Here is a 20,979-nt window from a genome sequence, read left to right on the forward strand (position 1 = left end):
GATGGAGATGAGAGGACTGCAGTAGCGCCGCTCACAAGCACTATTGCCAACACAAGGTATTTGAGAGAAGCCTTGTTTCTCACTGTTATATAGATGTGCCTTGGAATACTAAGTAGTGAACCACCCCTTTAATAGTTGCAATTACAGCATAGTGATTGTCACTAAACTTCCAACAGACTTCGAGTAGTCCATTTTCTCACATGCACTGTCTCTGGCAGCTCCATATATTAGTACTTACTGCTGTTGTGAAATTCATTGATAAACGATCAGTCTGGACTGTTTCAATGATCCAGCGCGATAAAGTGTGTACAGGATTATGGCAGAATAGATAACAAATGGAAGCATCATCCATTCATCTACATAATGCGTGTTTTTACAATGAGCCTACAGAAACAGTTTTTCAAACAGTATGCTATACACTATCAATTAAGAAAATGATGATAATTTCAGGTGGGAGAATTGATCTGCAGGACTCTTGTCCATCAGCCAGGTCAGGAATTTGGAACCAGACCTCTGGGCTGGGGGCCTGAAAATCTACTTACCTCTCAGCATTCCCAGTTCTTCTTTTGATTAGCCAGGTTTGTGTAAAGTCATCATTGTGACACAACGCATACAAGGTGTCTCACTAGCCCAGCTAATGAAAAGAAGATTTACTATAGCTCTTCAGCCTCAATTGCATATCAATTCAAACAATGATTTTTATGTAATAGTGGAATGGATGGCCCATGTAAAGGACTTGTCTTTGAAAGAACTATAAGCACAAATAAATTATTTTGTTTGTGAAATCCTGAAGAGTCATTCCTTTTAAGGGAGTTGTCCACTACTCGGATAACCCCCACGCAATCACTATATTTGCCCTCGTTAAAATAAGAATGCCTATTATCACCTCTATTCCATCGATGTCGGTATTCACTCTAACAGGGATCACGTGACATTACGCCACATGAGCCCTGCACATATTCAGCGCTGGCTTCCCTCTCCCCCTTTGCATGTATCAAATATATAGGTGAAGTCAGTGATCAGCCGCAGTTCTGATTATCTCTTGATGTTCAATTCATCTAAAGGTCGGGAGAGTGAAGCCGACACTGGGCGCAGGGTTCACGTGACGTAACAATGTTGTGTGAGCCCCAGGAGAGTGAGTGCCAACACCACTGGAATGGCGCTGGCATAGAAGGTGAGTATAAGCGTTATTTTAACATGGGCAAACATGGTGAAGAAGAATGGGTCCTCCGAGTAGTTGACAGCCCGTTTAAGTTTGTACATATTTCTCTACAGCATAGTATACTTAATACCTTGTGTGTTAGGTAAGAAATGGTATATCTGTACAAAACTGGTTTACTTTTGTACTACAATATTGTCCTTCTAGTATTGCATCTTAGTCTCATACATATGAAAGAAGATGAGCTGAGTAGCAGACACAGCTGAGGAGAAAGATGTTTCTGGTAAAAAGCAAACCCTAATCTCGTACCTGCCCTTTGACATGGTTATTCAATTGCTTAAATTTTATATAATGTCAGTAAAGTAGCATAAAATACGGCACTGTACCTCAAAGTGAACTGATCCAGGGTTGAGTTATTTGCCACTGTGACAAATACATGTAAAGTTTCTCCTTGCCTGGCAGGCTTTGATGGCAACCATAGGCCAACATTACTGTCCAACCTAAGTTCAGTAAGTTGGGAATTTTCTGGATTTCGATATAATGTTATGGTTGAAATTCTCTGTAACTGAGAAACTGCGTCTTCTCCTTGATCTCTGCCAGGACGGATTGCATTTCCTTTCCTAGCTTCTTCCACTGTGCACTCATTTTTGTCTTCTTCAAGATGGATACTATAATAAAGTTCCACAGGAATGCCCTCTGACTGCTCTTGGTTTCTCTTGCGACCTGTTACTACAGGAGGTGAAGTGAACCAAGTGGGCTGGAATTCCAGTTCAGCCACACATAGGCCCAATATACCTTGTAATCTGCAACTGCCTTTTGCTTCTCTGGTTTCCCGAAAGGCAAACAATCTTAGGCAAGGAAGTCTTTCCGTGCCACTGTAATCATCCCAGTCTCTACCTGTGATATAGAATAACACTTGCACTTTGGGTTTGTTGGGATATACCTTGTCATTAATTACATATGATTTGAGTTTCCAGTTAAAATTAAACTTATTAGATGGAAAGAGAGGAGGTGATAGCAGAAGATCTTCTGGGATTTCTCTCTCTGCTGAAAAAGGTCCATAACTGGCATTCAAGACAGGAGTTCTACGAGATTTGTGAACAAAGAAGGATTCAACCCGTGATTGCAAGCTAGAATTTCTCATAAAATCTTGGTTGTTCTCCTTCAACAGGAAGGCAGTATCTGCAGATGAAATCCGATAGCTCACAGGTAGATATGTTGATGGTGCTGAGAACCTTTGGAAGTTTTCTTGAGCCGCTCTAGACTGTGCCACTGGTAAAAAATAAAAACAGAAAAAGTATGATAATCATGTCAAAACAAGAAAGAATTAAAAGTAAGCATTCTAATACTATCCTTAGTAGTCAGGTGTAGGGTTGGCCTACAATTAAACTGATTTCTCTATTAAGCAAAACGCGATTTTTTTCAAGGAAATCATTTATAAAAAAATATTACATTCAGTTTCCCATCACTTGCTCCACCGTTCAGCCCCACATCCATGGATCCTACTGTACACATTGTCATCCATGATTTGGGATGTGGAATTGTTAATGTACAATTATGAAAATAGTTTTATTTTTAAACAAAATATTTTTTTTTATTCCAACTGAGAAAAATGAGTGTTTGAAGCATTAAGTCTACATTTATCCTTGCATTTGGGCATTTTATCCTTTGCACTTGTGTGTTCTGTGTTTAAGCTAACAAATAGACAAATGAATGTCCAAACTGTATCTATTACATAATTGATGCAAATAAAAGTAGAGTAACTTCATTGAGTAATACAGGGTCCGTCTGGGTTCCGTTGTGCCAGTTTTTCGAACATAATAATACGTTCTGCATGGTGCACTTTTTCTACTGTTCTAAATATGGGCACATAACAGAACCCAAACTGTCCCCAATGATATTTATAGGGCCAGTTGGCATGAGTTATGCAACAGGTCTGTTATGGACATTAATTTTCATATGACTTTTAATAAAAATAGCATAGACAAATGGAATGTCCAAAGATAAGTTTGTAACCTAAAAAGAAAAAATAACAATAATAACAAATAGCAACTTCATATGACAGGTCCCACTCAGGACGACATGATGTTTTATGGGCTTTTACTGTCATTTCTTAATCCTACTTTTTTTATGGAGGACCACTGGATTTGTGCATGTGACAATGCAGTGTGCAGTGATGTCACTGCAGCTAAATTTTACAGTGTGTTAAAGAGGTTGTCCACTACTTTTACATTGATGGCCTATCCTTAGGATAAGTTACCAATGTCTGATCAGCCAGGGTCCGACACCCCTCAATCCTGCCGATTAGCTGATTTCAGTGCCAGCGACATCAGCAGACAGCCGAAAATGCTCAGTTCCAGAGCTGCGCTGTCAATTGATAGCGGCCGGGACCGAGTACTGCACATTCCCCTACCATTCAAAGCAATAGGAGGCGGATGTGCAGTACCTTGCCATGGTCACTATCAGAATACAGAGCAGCTCCGAAACTGAGCCATTCTGACTGCCTGCTGCCGCCACCGCCACCGCCAGGACTGAGAACAGCTAATCAGAGGGGGTGCGAGGTGTCGGACCCAGGCCTATAATTCATTGATGACATATCCTAAGGATAGACCGACAATATAAAAGTACTGCATAACCTCTTTAATTTCTGCTCAAGCTATGCTATAGAATAAAATTAAATTATGTGTAAATTGATAAAAAAGGATCAAAAGCAGACAGAAGCCAATTATTAGATCTTAATGCTCAACATTAATAAGAATTCCTTTATAATTTACAGAATGTTAAATTCCCTTAGGTCCTGTGTGACTTAATGACCCCTTCATATGTATCTATATTGTATTTCAAAAGTTATTCCAGATACAATGCATAGTTACATAGGTTGAAAAGAGACCTAAGTCCATCTAGTTCAACTTTCCTCAACCAATTATACATTTTATCATTAAAGAGTAAAAAAGGAAATGGAAGAAGAGGAAGAAAAGTTTGTCAAGTTTAGGAATTTTTGAGAGAAATTGCTATTGTATGCTTCATTTATAATTAATATTTCACGCACATAAAGTGCTGCCCACCAGATAATATATATAGAATTATCCTGGCACCTATATTTCTCTATGATATATTTTATAGACTTCACTACACGACTGTTTCCTCTTTAAACCAAAGGTGTAATGTCTTCTACATTATAAATCTCTACCATCATATTTCATAACTTGCTCAGCGCTCGCGGGTTTATTTATAGACAATAGTGGGATGATGTTCTGTTTGGCAGCAGCATTCATTAGCAATGTATCAGGCGGCATTTACTAGATCAGCCTCTTCTCCTCCTACTTGCTTTCTACTCTTCCATCGCTCTCTATTATCTCTGCTATCGGTGATTCCCTCCAGAGTAATTAATTACTATGAACTGCAGGGCACTTTCCTGGGACTGAATGGCGGCTCATCAGCTTGTCCCCCATGCTGTTCTGCTAAGCAGACAAGATGCTCAGATTTTTCCGCATGCACAGAGCCCTAATTGATTTCTTTTCTAGTTGTCCGTGCCCTAGAGACATTTTTAAAAAGTATAACAAATAAATATCTCTTGACCTTGGCAACATTGAAAATTAACCCTATGTATTAAGCCTATATTTCCTTAAAAAAAAACAGTAATCTATATGAATGTGTCTGCTTTGACACCATAAAGAAATGATACAAATAAGCTGTTAAGACTAATAGCCACCAATTAACGCAAGTAAAGAATCCTTATGACTTCTCCATAACCTCTCATCTTGAAAAAGCCTATCCTGCATTGCACATAAAAGAAATTTGCTAGTGGGAACTAACAAGCTGTGAAGTTAGAAAGCAAAGTAAGCAACACAAGGGAGACGTAGTATAAAGTATACATAGATCAATAGTTAACTATGAGATTGATGACAAACACACATCTTGCTCCATTTACCATTATGCCTAATATTCTCATTATTATTGAGTAGCAGAACTGTCTCCTTTCCAATTTTTGGTGTTTCTCTCAATCATTTGTTGACCTTAAAATGTGTGTACCATTTTCTCAGCTATAAAGGTCTGTGAAGGTCATAGGAATCGTTCACCTTATCAATACTGACAGGGAAGACATGTCTGATAGACTCAGCTTTACCAGACTGACATGTCAGTGCAGTGAAATGCATAACCCGCAACAGTATAGGAGCAAGATCAAATGTCATTTCAGGATAACAATGTAGGAGCATGCTGGATATACATCTACTATGCTAATACTGATCGATGTACTTGTCTCAAAAATACAACAATATTCCAATGACATCAAACAGTACTGACCCAACTTGTATTTTAGATATTGCCTTTCAAATATATCAAGTGATTATTTTATATACTGTATATATATATATATATATATATATATATATATATATATATATATATAGTACAGACCAAAAGTTTGGACACGTCTTCTCATCTCTAGAACAACTATTAAGATGAGACTTTGTGCAGCAGGCCTTCATGGTAAAATAGCTGCTAGGAAACCATTGCTAAAGACAGGCAACAAGCAGAAGAGACTTGTTTGGGCAAAACAACACAAGGAATGGACATTAGAACAGAGGAAATCTGTGCTTTGGTCTGATGAGTCCAAATTTGAGATCTTTGGATCCAATCATCGTGTCTTTGTAGAAAAGTTGAACGGATGGACTCTACATGCCTGGTTCCCACCGTGAAGCATGAAGCAGGAGGTGTGATGGTGTGGGGGTGCTTTGCTGGTGACACTGTTGGGGATTTATTCAAAATTGAAGGCATACTGAACCAGCATGGCTACCACAGCATCTTGCAGCGGCGTGCTATTCCATCCGGTTTGCGTTTAGTTGGACCATCATTAATTTTTCAACAGGACAATGACCCCAAACACACCACCAGGCTGTGTAAGGGCTATTTGAATAAGAAGAAGAGGGATGGGATGCTACGCCAGATGACCTGGTCTCCACAGTCACCAGACCTGAACCCAATCGAGATGGTTTGGGGTGAGCTGGACCGCAGAGTGAAGGCAAAAGGCCCAACAAGTGTTAAGCATCTCTGGGAACTCCTTCAAGACTGTTGGAAAACCATTTCCGGTGACTACCTCTTGAAGCTCATCAAGAGAATGCCAAGAGTGTGCAAAGCAGTAATCAAAGCAAAAGGTGGCTACTTTGAAGAACCTAGAATAGAAGACATATTTTCAGTTGTTTCACACTTTTTTAAGTACTTCATTCCACATGTTTTCATTTATAGTGTTGATGTCTTCAACGTGAATCTACAATTTTCAGAGTCCTGAAAATAAAGAAAACTCTTTGAATGAGAAGGTGTGTCCAAACTTTTGGTCTGTACTATATATATATATATATATATATATATACAGTGTAAACAGACATACACATATTGTGAGAGGCGACTGGTTATGTCATTAATGGGAGGTGTGTACCACACAAGTGGTGCAAGCCTCAGGAATGCTGGCACTTGTAGTGCCACAGTTTTTGTTCCTTCAGTATTTACAAGGGTGAGGCTCACAGGTGGCTGGAGAGATGGGTGGTTCTGGCCACCTACATACCCCCGTCCATGGATGTGTTTATTTGTGGCTGACTTGTTACATGGCAGGTATGATGGAGTCTGCAGTTTGCAGATGGGCAGAGAGTGCTTGGAGTCAGCCTGGGTGAGGACTGAGGAGAAACTGCACCCAGACTGGAGAGTGCTGTGCCTGCAGGGACAAACCTCTGCTGGAGGGAAATACATTGGCAGGAGCCAGTGTGGGGAGGCTGCCGTACCTCCATTATGGACTTTAAAGTGGACTGGTTAGCCTGGGTGACACTGTAGGAAACTGCAGCCTGGTTGGAAAGTGCTGGGGCTGCAGGAAGAAACCTCAGCTGGAGGTGTGCATGGCAGGAGCCTGGGTGTGGAGGCGGCCATTTCTCCACTATGAACTAGTAATGGACTGAAAGTCCACGGTGTGTGGCGGTGCTTGTTTTTCCCTTTTTAAGGCTGTGTACAATTCTGGTCACCGATATATAAGAAGGACATAGCTGAACTGGAGAGGGTGCAGAGAAGAGCGACCAAGATTATTAGGATCTAATCACAATGGATCTAATCACAATGTATAAATATATGAGGGGACAGTACAGAGACCTTTCCAAAGATCTTTTTACACCTAGGCCTGCGACTGGAACACGGGGGCATCCGCTACGTCTTGAGGAAAGAAGGTTTAATCATAATCACAGACGAGGATTCTTTACTGTACGAGCAGTGAGACTATGGAACTCTCTGCCGCATGATGTTGTAATGAGTGATTCACTACTAACATTTAAGCAGAGCCTGGATGCCTTTCTTGAAAAATTTAATATTACCAGTTATGTATATTAGATTTTATGACAGGGTATTGATCCAGGGAACTAGTCTGATTGCCGGATGTGGAGTCAGGAAGGAAATTTTTTCCCCATTGGAACTTGTTTGCCACATTGGGGTTTTTTTGCCTTCCTCTGGATCAACATGTTAGGCTACGGGTTGAACTAGATGGACTTAGAGTCTCCCTTCAACCTTAAAAACTATGATACTATGATACTATGAAGGCAGGAAAGGCTTGTTTATGTTTTGGTTGTTTTTTCAGTTTGTGCCACATTTTAAATAAACTGCTAGGATTGTGTTTAAAGACTGTGTTTCTTGTGAACCTACCTATGCCTACCTGAGCGAATTCCCACTATATATATACACACGGGAGACTAGAAAGGACCCCATGTATATTTGATTAAAGTATATTGATTACTCAATGATCATTTAAGTTACAAGCATAATGCTTCACAGCCGTACACATTGCCCGTTATAGTCGTTCAACCTGGTAATACTTGTTCAGTGACACCGGGTGACAAACCAACTTATCTTTCTGGGAATAACCTTACTTTGAATGAACGTTCAAGAAAAGACGAGGGAATGTGACAAAATTCGAATTTTGTAATTCTGCTCAACACGGCCATAAAAATCAATTCACACTCAAAAGCATTTTTTTTTTATTTAATACAAGTTTGACTTGCTTTAAATTGAATCACTTATCTCTGTTGATCGACAAAAGCAGAGGAACAAGTCTTTTGAAATATGAGTTTGTTAGCTTCGTCGACATACAAAAATTTGATTTGCAGCTAATTGTTTTGCCATGATTAATAATTACTGCTAAGCCGTTAATTTTCCAGCAAAAATGTGTAATAGTCTGAGGTATCTGATGATTGCATTGACAATATTTTGAACTGTTTAATGGAAATGCAGTTTTAGAAATGTCAAAGTGACTAGGGGCTACGGAAGGTGACTAGTGGTCAACAACAGCGTATTTAAAGGTTTAAACTTGATAGCAGATAAAACCCTAAATTAACATAATCTATGTAAAGCATCTGAAATGTTGTTTCTGTCTATAACTACAGCAGGTAAAAAGTATTGAACATGTCACTAGTTTTTAACCCCTTCAGCCCCCAGCCTGTTTTCACCTTAAAGACCCGGCCATTTTTTGCAATTTTGACCAGTGTCACTTTGACAGGTTATAACTCTGGAACACTTCAACGGATCCTGGCGATTCTGACATTGTTTTTCGTGACATATTGTACTTCATGTCAGTGGTAAATTTAGGCCGATATGTTTTGCGTTTATTTGTGAAAATTTCGGAAATTTTACGAAAATTTTGAAAATTTCGCAATTTTCAAAATTTGAAATGTTATGCCCATAAATCTGAGAGATATGTCACACAAAATAGTTACTAAATAACATTTCCCACTTGTCTGCTTTACACCAGCGCAATTTTTGAAAAAAAAAAAATTTCCGTTAGGAAGTTAGAAGGGTTCAAAGTTCATCAGGAATTTCTCATTTTTCCAACAAAATTTACAAAAAAAATTTTTTAGGTACCACATCACATTTGGAGTGATTTGAGAAACCTAGGCGACAGAAAATACCCCAAAGTGACCCCATTCTAAAATCTGCACCCCTCACTCTGCTCAAAAACACATCCAAGAAGTTTATTAACCCTTTAGTAGCTTCACAGCAACCAAAGCAATGCAGAAGAAAAAATGAAAATTTTACTTTTTTAACACAAAAATGTTACTTTAGTCATAAAAATTAGTATTTTCACAAGGGTATAAGGAAAAATGCATCATAAAATGTGTCGTGCATTTTCTCCTGAGTACGTAGATACCTCATATGTGGTGGAAATCAAATGTTTGGGCACACGGCAGGACTCGGAAGGCAAGGAGCGCCATTTGAATTTTTGAGTGCAAAATTAGCTGCACTCATTAGCGGACGCCATGTCGGGTTTGAAGACTCCCTGAGGTGCCTAAACAATGGAGCTCCCCCATAAGTGACCCCATTTTATAAACTAGAGCCCTCAAAATATTTTTTCTAGATGTTTGATGTGCACTTTGAACCCCTGGGGGCTTCACAGAAGTTTATAACGTTGAGCCGTGAAAAGAAAAAAAAATTTTTTTACCACAAAACTGTTGCTTCAACCAGGTAGCTTTTTTTATCACAAGGGTATCAGGAAAAAATGCACCATAAAATGTATTGTGCATTTTCTCTTGAGTACGCAGATACCCCATATGTGGTGGAAATCAAATGTTTGGGCACACGGCAGGACTCGGAAGGCAAGGAGCGCCATTTGAATTTTTGAGTGCAAAATTAGCTGCACTCATTAGCGGACGCCATGTCGGGTTTGAAGACTCCCTGAGGTGCCTAAACAATGGAGCTCCCCCATAAGTGACCCCATTTTGGAAAGGCAGGACTCGGAAGGCAAGGAGCGCCATTTCACAGCAAAATTGGTTGGAATTATTAGCGGACGCCATGTTGCGTTTGGAGACCCCCCTGAAGTGCCTAAACAATGGAGCTCCCCCACAATTGACCCCATTTTGGAAACTAGACCACTCATGGAATTTATCTACTTAGCACTTTGAACCCCTGGAGGCTTCACAAACGTTTGTAATGTTCAGCCATGAAAATATTTTATTCTTTTTTTTACCACAAAATTGTTTTTTCAAACAGGTAGCTTTTTTTATCACAAGGGTATCAGGAAAAAATGCACCATAAAATGTATTGTGCAATTTCTCCTGAGTACACAGGTACCTCATATGTGGTGGAAATCATTTGTTTGGGCGTACGGCGGGGCTCAGAAGAGAAGGAGCGCCATTTCACAGTAAAATTGATTGGAATTATTAGCAGACACCATGTTGCATTTGGAGACCCCCTGAGGTGCCTACACAATGGAGCTCCCCCACATGTGATCCCATTTTGGAAACTAGACCCCCCCATACAAAAAAATTAGTTTTGCGAAATAAAAAATACAGACAACGTAAATAACAAAATAAATACAAAAAAAATGAATAAAAAAAAAAAATATGAGCGCCTGCCACTAAGACCAGTGCCAAATGTGAGAGCAATGCACGAGTCTCGCATCGCATCATCCACTCCAGTCTGGAAGCGAGCAACTGCGCTGGATAATGCGATGTGAGAGGGCGGGGCGGCAGATGAGAAAGGGCGCAGCGGATGGAAGATGAGAAAGGGCGCAGCGGATGGAAGATGATAAAGGGCGCAGCGGATGATGGGAAATGGCGCAGCGGATAGATGATGGAGGAGCGGCGGAGGATGGTGGGGAGGGAGGTGAGATGGGGATACCTACCTTACAGGATGGATCTAGGCAGCAGGATCACAGCAGACAGTAGAGGCAGCAGATGAAAGAGGCAACAGATTGAGGAGTGCGAGAGGGGGCAGTAGATGAAGAGGATGGGAGAGAGCAGGCAGCAGATTGTGGAGGGGGGCAGAGTCTGATGGGAGAGAGAGATGGCACATGGAGGAGGGGGGCCCTGGGGGGAGGGGGGCCCCCAGAACATGGAGGGGGACAGCCACCCTCCCCCCACATGTGCTGCAAGCCACCCTCTCCCCACATGTGCTGCAAGCCACCCTCCCCCCACATGTAGGGGGAGGGTGGCTTGCAGCACATGTGGGGGGAGGAGGGCTTGCAGCACATGGAGGGGGAGGAGGTGTAGTGGCGATGGAGAAGGGGCAGCCGATGAAGGAGGCGGCGGCCGATCGGGAACAGTGGGGGCCGATTCGGGGGCAGCAGCGGCTGAAAAAGGTGGGTGCGACGGCGGCGGGGTCAGTGGCGAGCGTGGCGGCGGGGACAGTGGCGAGTGTGGCGGCGGGGACAGTGGCGAGCATTGCGGCGGGGACAGTGGCGAACGTGGCGGCGGGGACAGTGGCGGGCGGGGCGATCGGGGACAGCGGTGGATCGGGAGCAGCGGCGGGGCGATCGGAGACAGCGGCGGGGCTGGCGGTGGCGATCGGAGACAGCGGCGGGGCTGGGGCTGGTGGGCGGGGCGATCGGAGACAGCGGCGGGGAGGGCGGGGCGATCGGAGACAGCGGCGGGGCTGGCGGTGGCGATCGGGGCCGCGGCGGCGCTGGCGGTGGAGGGCGGGGCGATCGGAGACAGCGGCGGGGCTGGGGCTGGCGGGCGGGGCGATCGGAGACAGCAGCGGGGCTGGTGGTGGGGGGTGGGGCGATCGGAGACAGCGGTGAGGCTGGCGGTGGCGGGCGGGGTGATAGGAGACAGCGGCGTGGCTGGCAGGGTGATCGGGGACAGGGGCGGGCGGCGGGGGCAGCAACTTACTGATGGGCACCCTCAGGGACGGACACAGGTTACCTTGGAGAGATCTCTCCAATCAGAGCTGGGGGCGGGTGAAGCACCGATCACCCAGCTCCAGCCAATGGCCAGTGCTACAGCAGCACTGATAAGGGCTGGATTTCAATGTTCCAGCCATTTTCAATGGCTGGAACATTACAGTGACTGTAATTGGCTGAGCGGCGTTCGTCAGCCAATCACAGCCTCTGTAGGTTCGGGGAGGAGGCACCACCCCTCCTGAGGTCAGGCAGAGGTCCCCTCCTTCCTGAATCTACTGTTTAATTAAACAAATTGCACTCCCCGAGGCTCCGGGACCGCAATTTCGCCATGACGTACTGGGTACGTCATGGGTCGTTTAGCACCATGTCACCATGACGTACCCAGTACGTCAAGGGTCGTTAAGGGGTTAAAGTAATTATTTTTCTAAAAGTGCTATTGACATGAATTTCTCACCAGATGTAAGTAACAACCCATCCAATCCATACACACAAAGAAATCAAACCTTTGATGTCCATAAATCAAGTTACATGTGCTAAAGAGATATGACACAGGGATAGTGTTGAACACACAAACACAGAGAGGTGCAAAAAGCCATGACAACAGCTGAAATTTATCAATAACTAGCTGTAGTACCCGGGCGTTGCGTAGGATAGTAACTGTCTCTCTGTCTCTCTCCCGGGCTCTGTCTATGTGTCGCTGTCTGTCTGTCTGTGTCTTTCTTTGTCTATCTGTGTCTTTGTCTCTGTCTGTCTGTTTCTATCTCTCGGTCTGTATTTGTATCAGTCTGTCTGTCTCCATCTCTGTGTCTGTCTGTCTCTCTCTATCTCTGTGTCTGTCTCTATGTGTGTGTCTGTCTGTCTCCCTCTTTTCCAGTCTGTCTCTTTCCCCGTCTGTCTTTGTCTGTCTCTTTCCAGGTCTGTCTCTTTCCAAGTCTGTCTCTTTGCCCATTTGTCTATTTTCCAGGGCTGTCTCTTTTTTAGGGCTGTCTCTTTCCAGGGCTGTCTCTTTCCTCTGTTGTCTCTTTCCTCGGCTGTCTCTTTCCCGATCTGTCTCGTTCAGGTCTGTCTCTTTCCAGGGCTGCCTCTTTCCAGGTCTGTATCTTTCCCGGTATGTCTCTTTCCAGGTCTGTCTCTTTGCCCATATGTCCCTTTGCCCGTCTGTCTCTTTGCCCGGCTTTCTCTTTGCCCGGCTGTGTTTTCCTAGGTCTGTCTCTTTGCCCGGCTGTTGCTTTGTCCGTCTGTCTCTTTCCCCATCTGTCTCTTTCCCGGTCTATCTCTTTCCAGGTCTGTCTCTTTCCAGGTCTGTCTCTTTCCAGGTCTGTCTCTTTTCCGGTCTGTCTCTTTCCAGGTCTGTCTCTTTCCAGGTCTGTCTCTTTCTGGGTCTATCTCTTTGCCCAGCTGTCACTTTGCTTGTCTTTCTCTTTCGATGTCGGTCTCTTTCCCGATCTGTCTCTTTCCAGGTCTGTCTCTTTCCAGGTCTGTCTCTTTCCAGGTATGTCTCTTTTCCGGTCTTTCTCTTTCCAGGTCTATCTCTTTCCAGGTCTGTCTCTTTCCCCATCTGTCTCTTTCCCTGTCTGTCTCTTTCCCCATCTGTCTCTTTTCCCGTCTGTCTCTTTCCCCGTCTGTCTCTTTCCCCGTCTGTCTCTTTCCCCGTCTGTCTCTTTCCCCATCTGTCTCTTTGCCTGTCTGTCTCTTAGCCCATCTGTCTCTTAGCCTGTCTGCCTCTTCCCAGGGCTGTCTCTTGGCCCGTCTGTCTCTTTCCCCGTCTGTCTCTGTCTGTCTCTTTCTACGTCTGTCTCTCTCTGTCTGCCTGTCTCTTTCTGTCTCACTATCTGTCTCCCCACTGACATCTTATTACCTCACACACAAGCTTCTTAAAATAAGTTTATTTTGTTCCTATAGCAACCACTGACAGTTGCTATTAATAGCCTGTAGCTCTCACCTCTATTTAGTTTAATGGAGGCAGGATTTTGGAGAGTAACTGTAAAGTGTGGGGTTAAATTTTCCCATCAAAACATAGTCTATGACGTTCCCTGAGTCACATGGGGTGTCTGTGCAAAATTTCGTGATTGTAAATGTGACGGTGCAAATTCCTTTAGCGGACATTTACACACACATATATACATACACACATACATACACTCAGCTTTATATATTAGATTTGAAAGCAATCCTAACACTTGAAAAATTTTATTAGCTGGTTCTACTGCTGGTTTATAAAAAGGTGTCTCATGACCAAAGTGCTACACATGAAACATCTAATCATGTTACCAGTGAGCTGAATCAAGACATTCACAACTTTAATGTTGCAAAACTTATGGATGGCATTAGTTCAGAAAAATTTCTCACTTCTAAACTATTGAAGGTTTCAGTGAGCAGTGTTGGGGCCATAATTTAGTAGTAGAAAGATCATCAGTTAGCCATAAAACGTGCACAATCAGGTGCTCCCTGCAACATTTCATACAGACAGAGGAGAGAAAAGAATTATCAGAAGCTTTTTTAAAAAGTTTTTTTACTACTTGTGGAGAGCTGCAGAAAGAACTGGAATCAGCAGGTACAATTGTTTCATAGAAAAAAATAAGTAATACAATCAATCTCCATGGCCTGTATGCATGCTCACCACACAAGACTCCACTGCTGAACAGAAAGCATTTTCAAGCACATATGTTGTGAATACATTTGAATTAGATTCCAGTTTGGGGCTCCCTTTTGTGGTCAGTGCTGGTAATGTAGTTGACTTGCTGAGTGGGAACTGGACAGCTGAGTAGGATTTGCAATCAGGCCATTTGGTTTGGTCCTATATAACTGTGTAGCTTCCTTTAGTTCCTTGCCGGTGCTCAATTGTATTTCCTGTGTTCTAAGGACTTCCTGAAACCAGCCCTGTTCTTTGTGTCTACCAGAACTCCTCTCAGATAAGTTGGTATTCTACCTTTGCTTATGGTTTTCACTTTCTTGTGATTTTTGCCTGTGTGGAGTTCCTGGTGGAATTGGATTATTCCCTACTGGGAGTATGTGTGTACCTTCCTCCATATTCTGTTATGTATTGTTTTTTGTCATGTTTGGTACAATATTCAGTCCCCTCTCTATATCAATGTATTTCTTGGATCCCAGTAACACCAGAGCACTGATATAGTGGGGGAGAGCCTGTTTAGGCTCAGTATTTTTCCATGTTTAGCCCTGCTGGTATTTATTAGGGTTTTTACGGCTGCAGTCAGTGCTCTTTCCTATTCTTTCCTATGCAGATAGTTTTGGGCCTCATCTTTGCTGAATCTGTTCTCTAGCTATGTATTATGTTTTCCTATATCACCGTAATCTTTACATGTGGGGGGCTATCTATATCCTTGGGGACTACTCCGAGGCAGATTAGCTTTTCTACATTTCTCTCTGTTAGAGTATTTAGCTCTCCGGCTGTGTCGAGACAACTAGGTCATCGTAGGCTCGTCCCACGGCTACTACTAGTTGTGTGTCAGTATTAGGTCTGCAGTCCGTTAAGGTTCCAGCCACTCTGGTTATTTTCTGTGTTTCCGAGTTATTGCTCTTTTTCTGATCCTCCTCGGTCACTGGATCACAACACACGTGTTTAAAGTTCTCAACATTTAGGCAAGCTTGTGAAATACTGGGAGAATATAGTATTGTCATATGAGACCAACAATAAACCCTCTGGATGACATAAAACACACCCAAAAACACTATACAAAAAGTGACATTTGGACTTCATGCTATGAGGCTGTTTTTCAGCATATGGCAGTGGCAAGCTTCCTATGACTGAAGGAAGGATGAATGCACAAGTGTACAGAGACCTTTTTTTTACGAAAATATCTGCCATCTACCAGGATAATGAAGATGAAATGAGGATGGACATTAAGGCAAGACAATGATCCCAAACACACAGTCATGGAAACTGAATTGTTTTCAGAGTATGAAAATATAGCTACAGGAAAGGCCTTGCCAATTACCTGACCTGAATACAATAGAAAATATATGGAAGGAACTAAAGCAAAGAGTTCATAGAAGGAGCCCACAGAACCTTCAAGCTTAGAAGAGTGTGTGTATGGAAGAATGGACCAAAAACACACCTGAGCAATGTATGCAACTAGTTTTTGCATACCGGAGGTGTCTTGAAGCTGTCATCACCAACAAAGGCTTTTCTCTGAAGTATTAAATAAATTTCAGTAAGCGTGTTCAATACTTTTTCCCTGTGTCTCTTCTCATTATCACACTTAATTTGCGGACATCTTGAGTTTGCTTTCTTTGCCTGTGTGGATTGGATGGGTAGTTATTGACATTTGGTGAAAAGTTCATGTAAATAGCCCCTTTAGAAAATTTTTTCATCCGCTATATATATTGTAAGTCTATTTGTCCATGTTCTAGAAATGATGACTATTAATCCAAATTTTATGTATCAGCTCACCGTGGATACGCTCACTCCTGGCTTCTCCCTGGAGCATGGACAGGTGCCGCCACAGTCCAATATCACAAAAGAAGGAGAAGAATCCAGCTCTTCAGGTGAGCAAAGCCATAATGTTTATTCTAACATGCAGAAACAACGGATAGCATGACCAGCACTACGCGTTTCAGGTGAAAACAATCACCCTTAATCATGATTAAGAGTGATTGTTTTCACCAGAAACGCATAGTGCTGGGCATACTATCTGTTGTTTCTGCATGTTAGAATAAACATTGTGGTTTTCCTTGCCTGAAGAGCTAGATTCTTCTACTTTCTTTTACGAATATTAATGCAAATCAACTCATAAGTGGGCTTGGCCTACACTTCCAGCTCTCTGACCTTTCTCTCTTTCTCCTTCTGCCTCCAGCCTCCTGTCAATGAATTGTCATGTTCATCACTTGTGATCAGAGTAAGTACACTTACTGTAATCTTCATCATTACATGGTATACAATAGGAAAAAAAATACCCAAAACAACAAAAGAGGTTACAGAGTACTGAAACAAAATAGTGCCATTTTCTGTCCCTCCATTATAGCTGCAGCTCTTACTATATGTCCATATTCCTTCTCCACAAATAAGACGTAGTCCATTAGGCTCTGCTTCCATATCATCCTGAATAGTCCATGTGCAGTCAAGGGCTTTGTAAAAATGTTAGCAATTATGTCCTTAGTTGGGTATTACTATAAATCCAGAAGTCCTTGGTTTTGAAGATTACTCAGAAAATGGAACTTTTCATTTATATTGTTTGTTCGTGGGTTAACTTTTTCTATCTAAGTGAGTGCCGGGCATCCTTGGTTATGCTCAAAGATCTTTGCTGATGGAATTTGCTGTGGATTGTTAACAGTTGTCTCTCATATAACTTCTTGATTTGCTTGTGCTTCTGAAACATGTCTTGTCTCTGCTGAAGGAAATGTTACACAGAGTTGTTTTCTGTTTGTCCAACTAATGGTTTCACCTGGAAGCAAAACAGATAACTCGTAGCCGGTAGTGGATTTTCTTTAACTGAAGTCTCTAGCCCAGTCAGCATCCACAAATGTTGTCAGGTAACATTCATCACTTCATGGTAACCTTTATTTGAAATACATGGATACCTTCCGATAATGTTTAATGCTATTGACGCCACTCCTGTCCTTTGACTTGGCATTGAAACCTTTCTGTATAAGATTTTTACTAGTGCTACAATGCCTTTTGTCGTAAAATTGGTAATGTATGGCAATTTTCTTACTGTCTTCTAGTACTGTTTGGCATTTTGGCATTACCTTATTTGTTCTTCTCCTACAAGTACCTGTTTTATAGAATTTACTAGTTTGTATTATTTAGGTTTCATCACCGGATTATTCGTAACGAACCTCAAAGTACTATTCTGGTATTTGTCACAAATAACGAACCCAATGCAAGTCAATGGGGAACCAAACATTTTTCTTGACTGCAATAGTACTCGGTATTCGGTAAGCATTATCCAAACAGGAATAGTTAGTATTCGCCCATCATTAATACTAAGCTCTACCAAAGTAGTGCCATCTTCTGTCCCTCCACTATAGCTGCAGCTGCTGCTAACTATACGACAAGAAGACTGTTAGGTGTTTGCACTTGTGCCAAAGCCTCCTGAGGAACCCAAAATTTTGGTAATTAATACCAAGAAAAAAATGTTTTCAAAGCATATTTTACAATATGATTTTTAACCAGTCGTTGAGCCTTTAAAGCACTATTTGAACAGAAAAATGTTCAAGTTTATAAAGATACCAGTTTTAGAAAAGCATATAAATCCAATTATATATTTTCTAATAGTAAAGGATGCCAAGAGCATCAATGTATTGAATTATAGTGTTATGAGTAAACATCATTTTGTCCTATTGTGAGATTTAATGCTTTTTAGATAGTAAAAGCTGGCCTCTACGTTGAGCTTAGCTGCATAATGGTATAAGATTCAAGGAACAGCATTTTATGCACACGCCCCCTGAAGAAGAAAAGGCGAAACACGTGTTGGGGTCGCAGGACGTGGATCTCAGGTCTCCTAATAGGTAACGGACATTAGTGATCTCTGTGGTGGTTCAGTGGGGTCACTACTCTCATTGAAAGCTGGGTGGCGTATTATGGTGCAACCCTAACACTATTACATTCCGTTTGCATAATTGGGAATGTATTAAATAGATTGAGAATCCCATAGTGGCATAGGGAATTGTTATATGGTATTTTGCACTTAATTATTACTTACCACATGAGATGTAGCTATGTCTATTGTTTACTAAGTAACCCTGCATTTGGAAAAAAGGAAGTTTGAATTTTCATTAGAGCCTTATATATGTTTATTTCAACTATGGGGCATCATGAATCCTGGAATCCATATGTTAATGCGGGATCATTGTTTAATTTTTGACCTGTTTTGACCAGTCCATGGGTATTATACAGTGGAGTTTTGTATCTATGTATTTTTTAATAGAGAAGATATTTCAATAAAGAAAAAGTATTTTTACTTCTGACTTCCTTGAGCTTTCTTAAAAATCTGTATATCTAGAACAGATTTTTGTGTGTTTGAATTTGTAATAGAAGCTTTACCACAGTGGTGGTGGAAGTATGTTACACTTACAATAGGCAAAAATTGTGAGTTTTATGCATCTATGTCTTGTGTTCTGGTGTGAATAATAAACATGTTTTCCATTGTTCAGCATGGTGGTAAATCATAGATACTTCTTTGATCCACTCAATATTACCATACATATCAAAACAACATATAACAGGGTGTACAATCCACACAGTTATATTTTTGCGGTTACATTACACAGCTTCATATTCTTATACATTGCATTATTCTACAAAATTCTAAGTCTACATTACACAAGAAATACTAGGGATTTTTTGTAAATACTTGTGCATGGAAAATCATAGGGGTTTACAGAGTCAGCCATATGGATCTAGTTTTTTCAAATTTCATCCGCATACTGCAGATTTTTTTTTCATGGAAATTGAGCTGCGGAGTGGGTTTTAAATTCTGCAGCATGTATATTTTTGTTGCAGACTTACATCATACCTAATATATAGGGGTTAGAGCAAGCATGAATTCTCCCACAAAAGTGCAGAAAATCTTCATGGTAGACATGGATTTTGCTGCAAATTAGGCATTGTTTTACGGTAAAATCCATACATTTTTTGCAGAATTGCGTTATTAGCATTAAGGAAAAAAGTGATATAAAACATAAATAATAGACATTTTGTTTAACCCCTTCACGACCGCGGGCAGTAAAATTACGTCCTATTTTAACGTGACTTAACGACCAGGGACGTAATTTTACGGCCTAAACTTCATTTGATTGCCGTGGCCATAGCAACGGCTTTCAAATGATGTCCCCTGCTGTTTCTTACAGCAGGGGACCTTTGCTTGACCCCAGGGGGGGTGGCATCGCCACCCCCTAACGACGATCGATGTGATTGGCTGTTCAAATCTGAACCGACAACCACATCGTTCGCACTAATTTCGGCAAAAATAATGCCAGAATTACTGCGATACTGTGAGATCCGGCTATGATCTGCTCTAGCAGCTTCAACAAATCATAGCCGGAGCTCTAAAATGTCGCCCCCAGCCCCTGGAGCACTGATTGGAGCGATCGTGCTATGACGCGCAATCGCTCCAATCAGTGTGCAGTGGGGCGGTCTGATCTGCCGGTGGCCGCCCTCCCCAGGCCTGTGCTGGCCTGCGAGCCCTCCCCCAACATGTCTGCAGCGTGCAGTGGCTGGTACTTGTGGTACCACGCCACCGCTGCTGCCGCCACTGTAACTGAGGTCACCGCTCCTGCTGCACGTGAGTACTGTGCTCACCTTGCAGCCCGTGCGCGCTCCCGTGGTGCCCCGTGTGCTGTGCGCTCCCATGTTGGCCCCTGCCCGTGCCCCCCTGCGATCTGCCCCCCCACGCCCCGATCTGCCCCCCCGACATCCCGATCTGCTCCCCCCGCGATCTGACTGCCTCCCCCATTATCTCTATTCTGCTTCTGCAGCTCCCTCTCCGGTCTCCCCCTCTGCTCTCCCCCCTTCTCCCCCTCTGCTCTCCCCCACTGCTCTCCCCCGACATCCTCTTACCTGTCTTCACCGGCTCGTCCGAGGTCTTAACTGGCCCGATCACCTCTGCCTCCATCGCTGGGTCCTTCCTGGACATTCTGCTGATCTGCCCAACATCCTGCCTGCTGCTCCTGTAAAGCTGTTCCTCTGCAGCTCTTCTGGTCAGTGATCCTCCTGCTAATCCTCTGGGTACTGTGAGTATAACTTTTTTTTTTTCCCTGTATCCTGTCCATTTTTACACCTCATCCATCCGTGCGTCCCGCCGAGCGCTGATCAGGGATGCAGATAACGGATCGGCATCCCTGCTCAATTTTTGGCGTGACTTTTTTTTCCGTATCCCCAATGCTTTTTGTATCGCATCCGTCCGTGCGTCCCGCCAAGCGCTGATCAGGGATGCACATAACGGATCGGCATCCCTGCTCAATTTTTGGTGTGACTTTTTTCCGTATCCCCGACGCTTTTTGTATCGCATCCGTCCGTGCATCCCGCTGAGCGCTAATCAGGGATGCACATAACGTATCTGCATCCATGGTCAATTTTTGGCGTGACTTTTTTTTTCCGTATTCCTGACGCTTTTTGTATCGCATCCGATCGTGCGTCCTGCAGCGGCCGATTAGTGCACCGCGTCTGTGCGTTTGAAAAGTCAAATGGCGTTCCTTTTCTTCTGAGCCCTGC

General features: G+C 42.7%; 1 protein-coding gene across 1 annotated transcript in view; it reads right to left on the reverse strand.

Moving 5' to 3' along the window:
• Window positions 1-20,979, reverse strand: part of TMEM132C (transmembrane protein 132C) — a 923,542-nt gene that overhangs the window by 634,674 nt on the left and 267,889 nt on the right. The window contains exon 2 of the mRNA XM_075322405.1: window positions 1,546-2,431. Within this exon, the coding sequence (XP_075178520.1) occupies window positions 1,546-2,431 (886 nt within the window). The remainder of the gene's footprint in view (window positions 1-1,545; window positions 2,432-20,979) is intronic.

Source organism: Anomaloglossus baeobatrachus, chromosome 1 (assembly GCF_048569485.1).
Source record: "Anomaloglossus baeobatrachus isolate aAnoBae1 chromosome 1, aAnoBae1.hap1, whole genome shotgun sequence".
NCBI lineage: Eukaryota > Metazoa > Chordata > Amphibia > Anura > Aromobatidae > Anomaloglossus > Anomaloglossus baeobatrachus.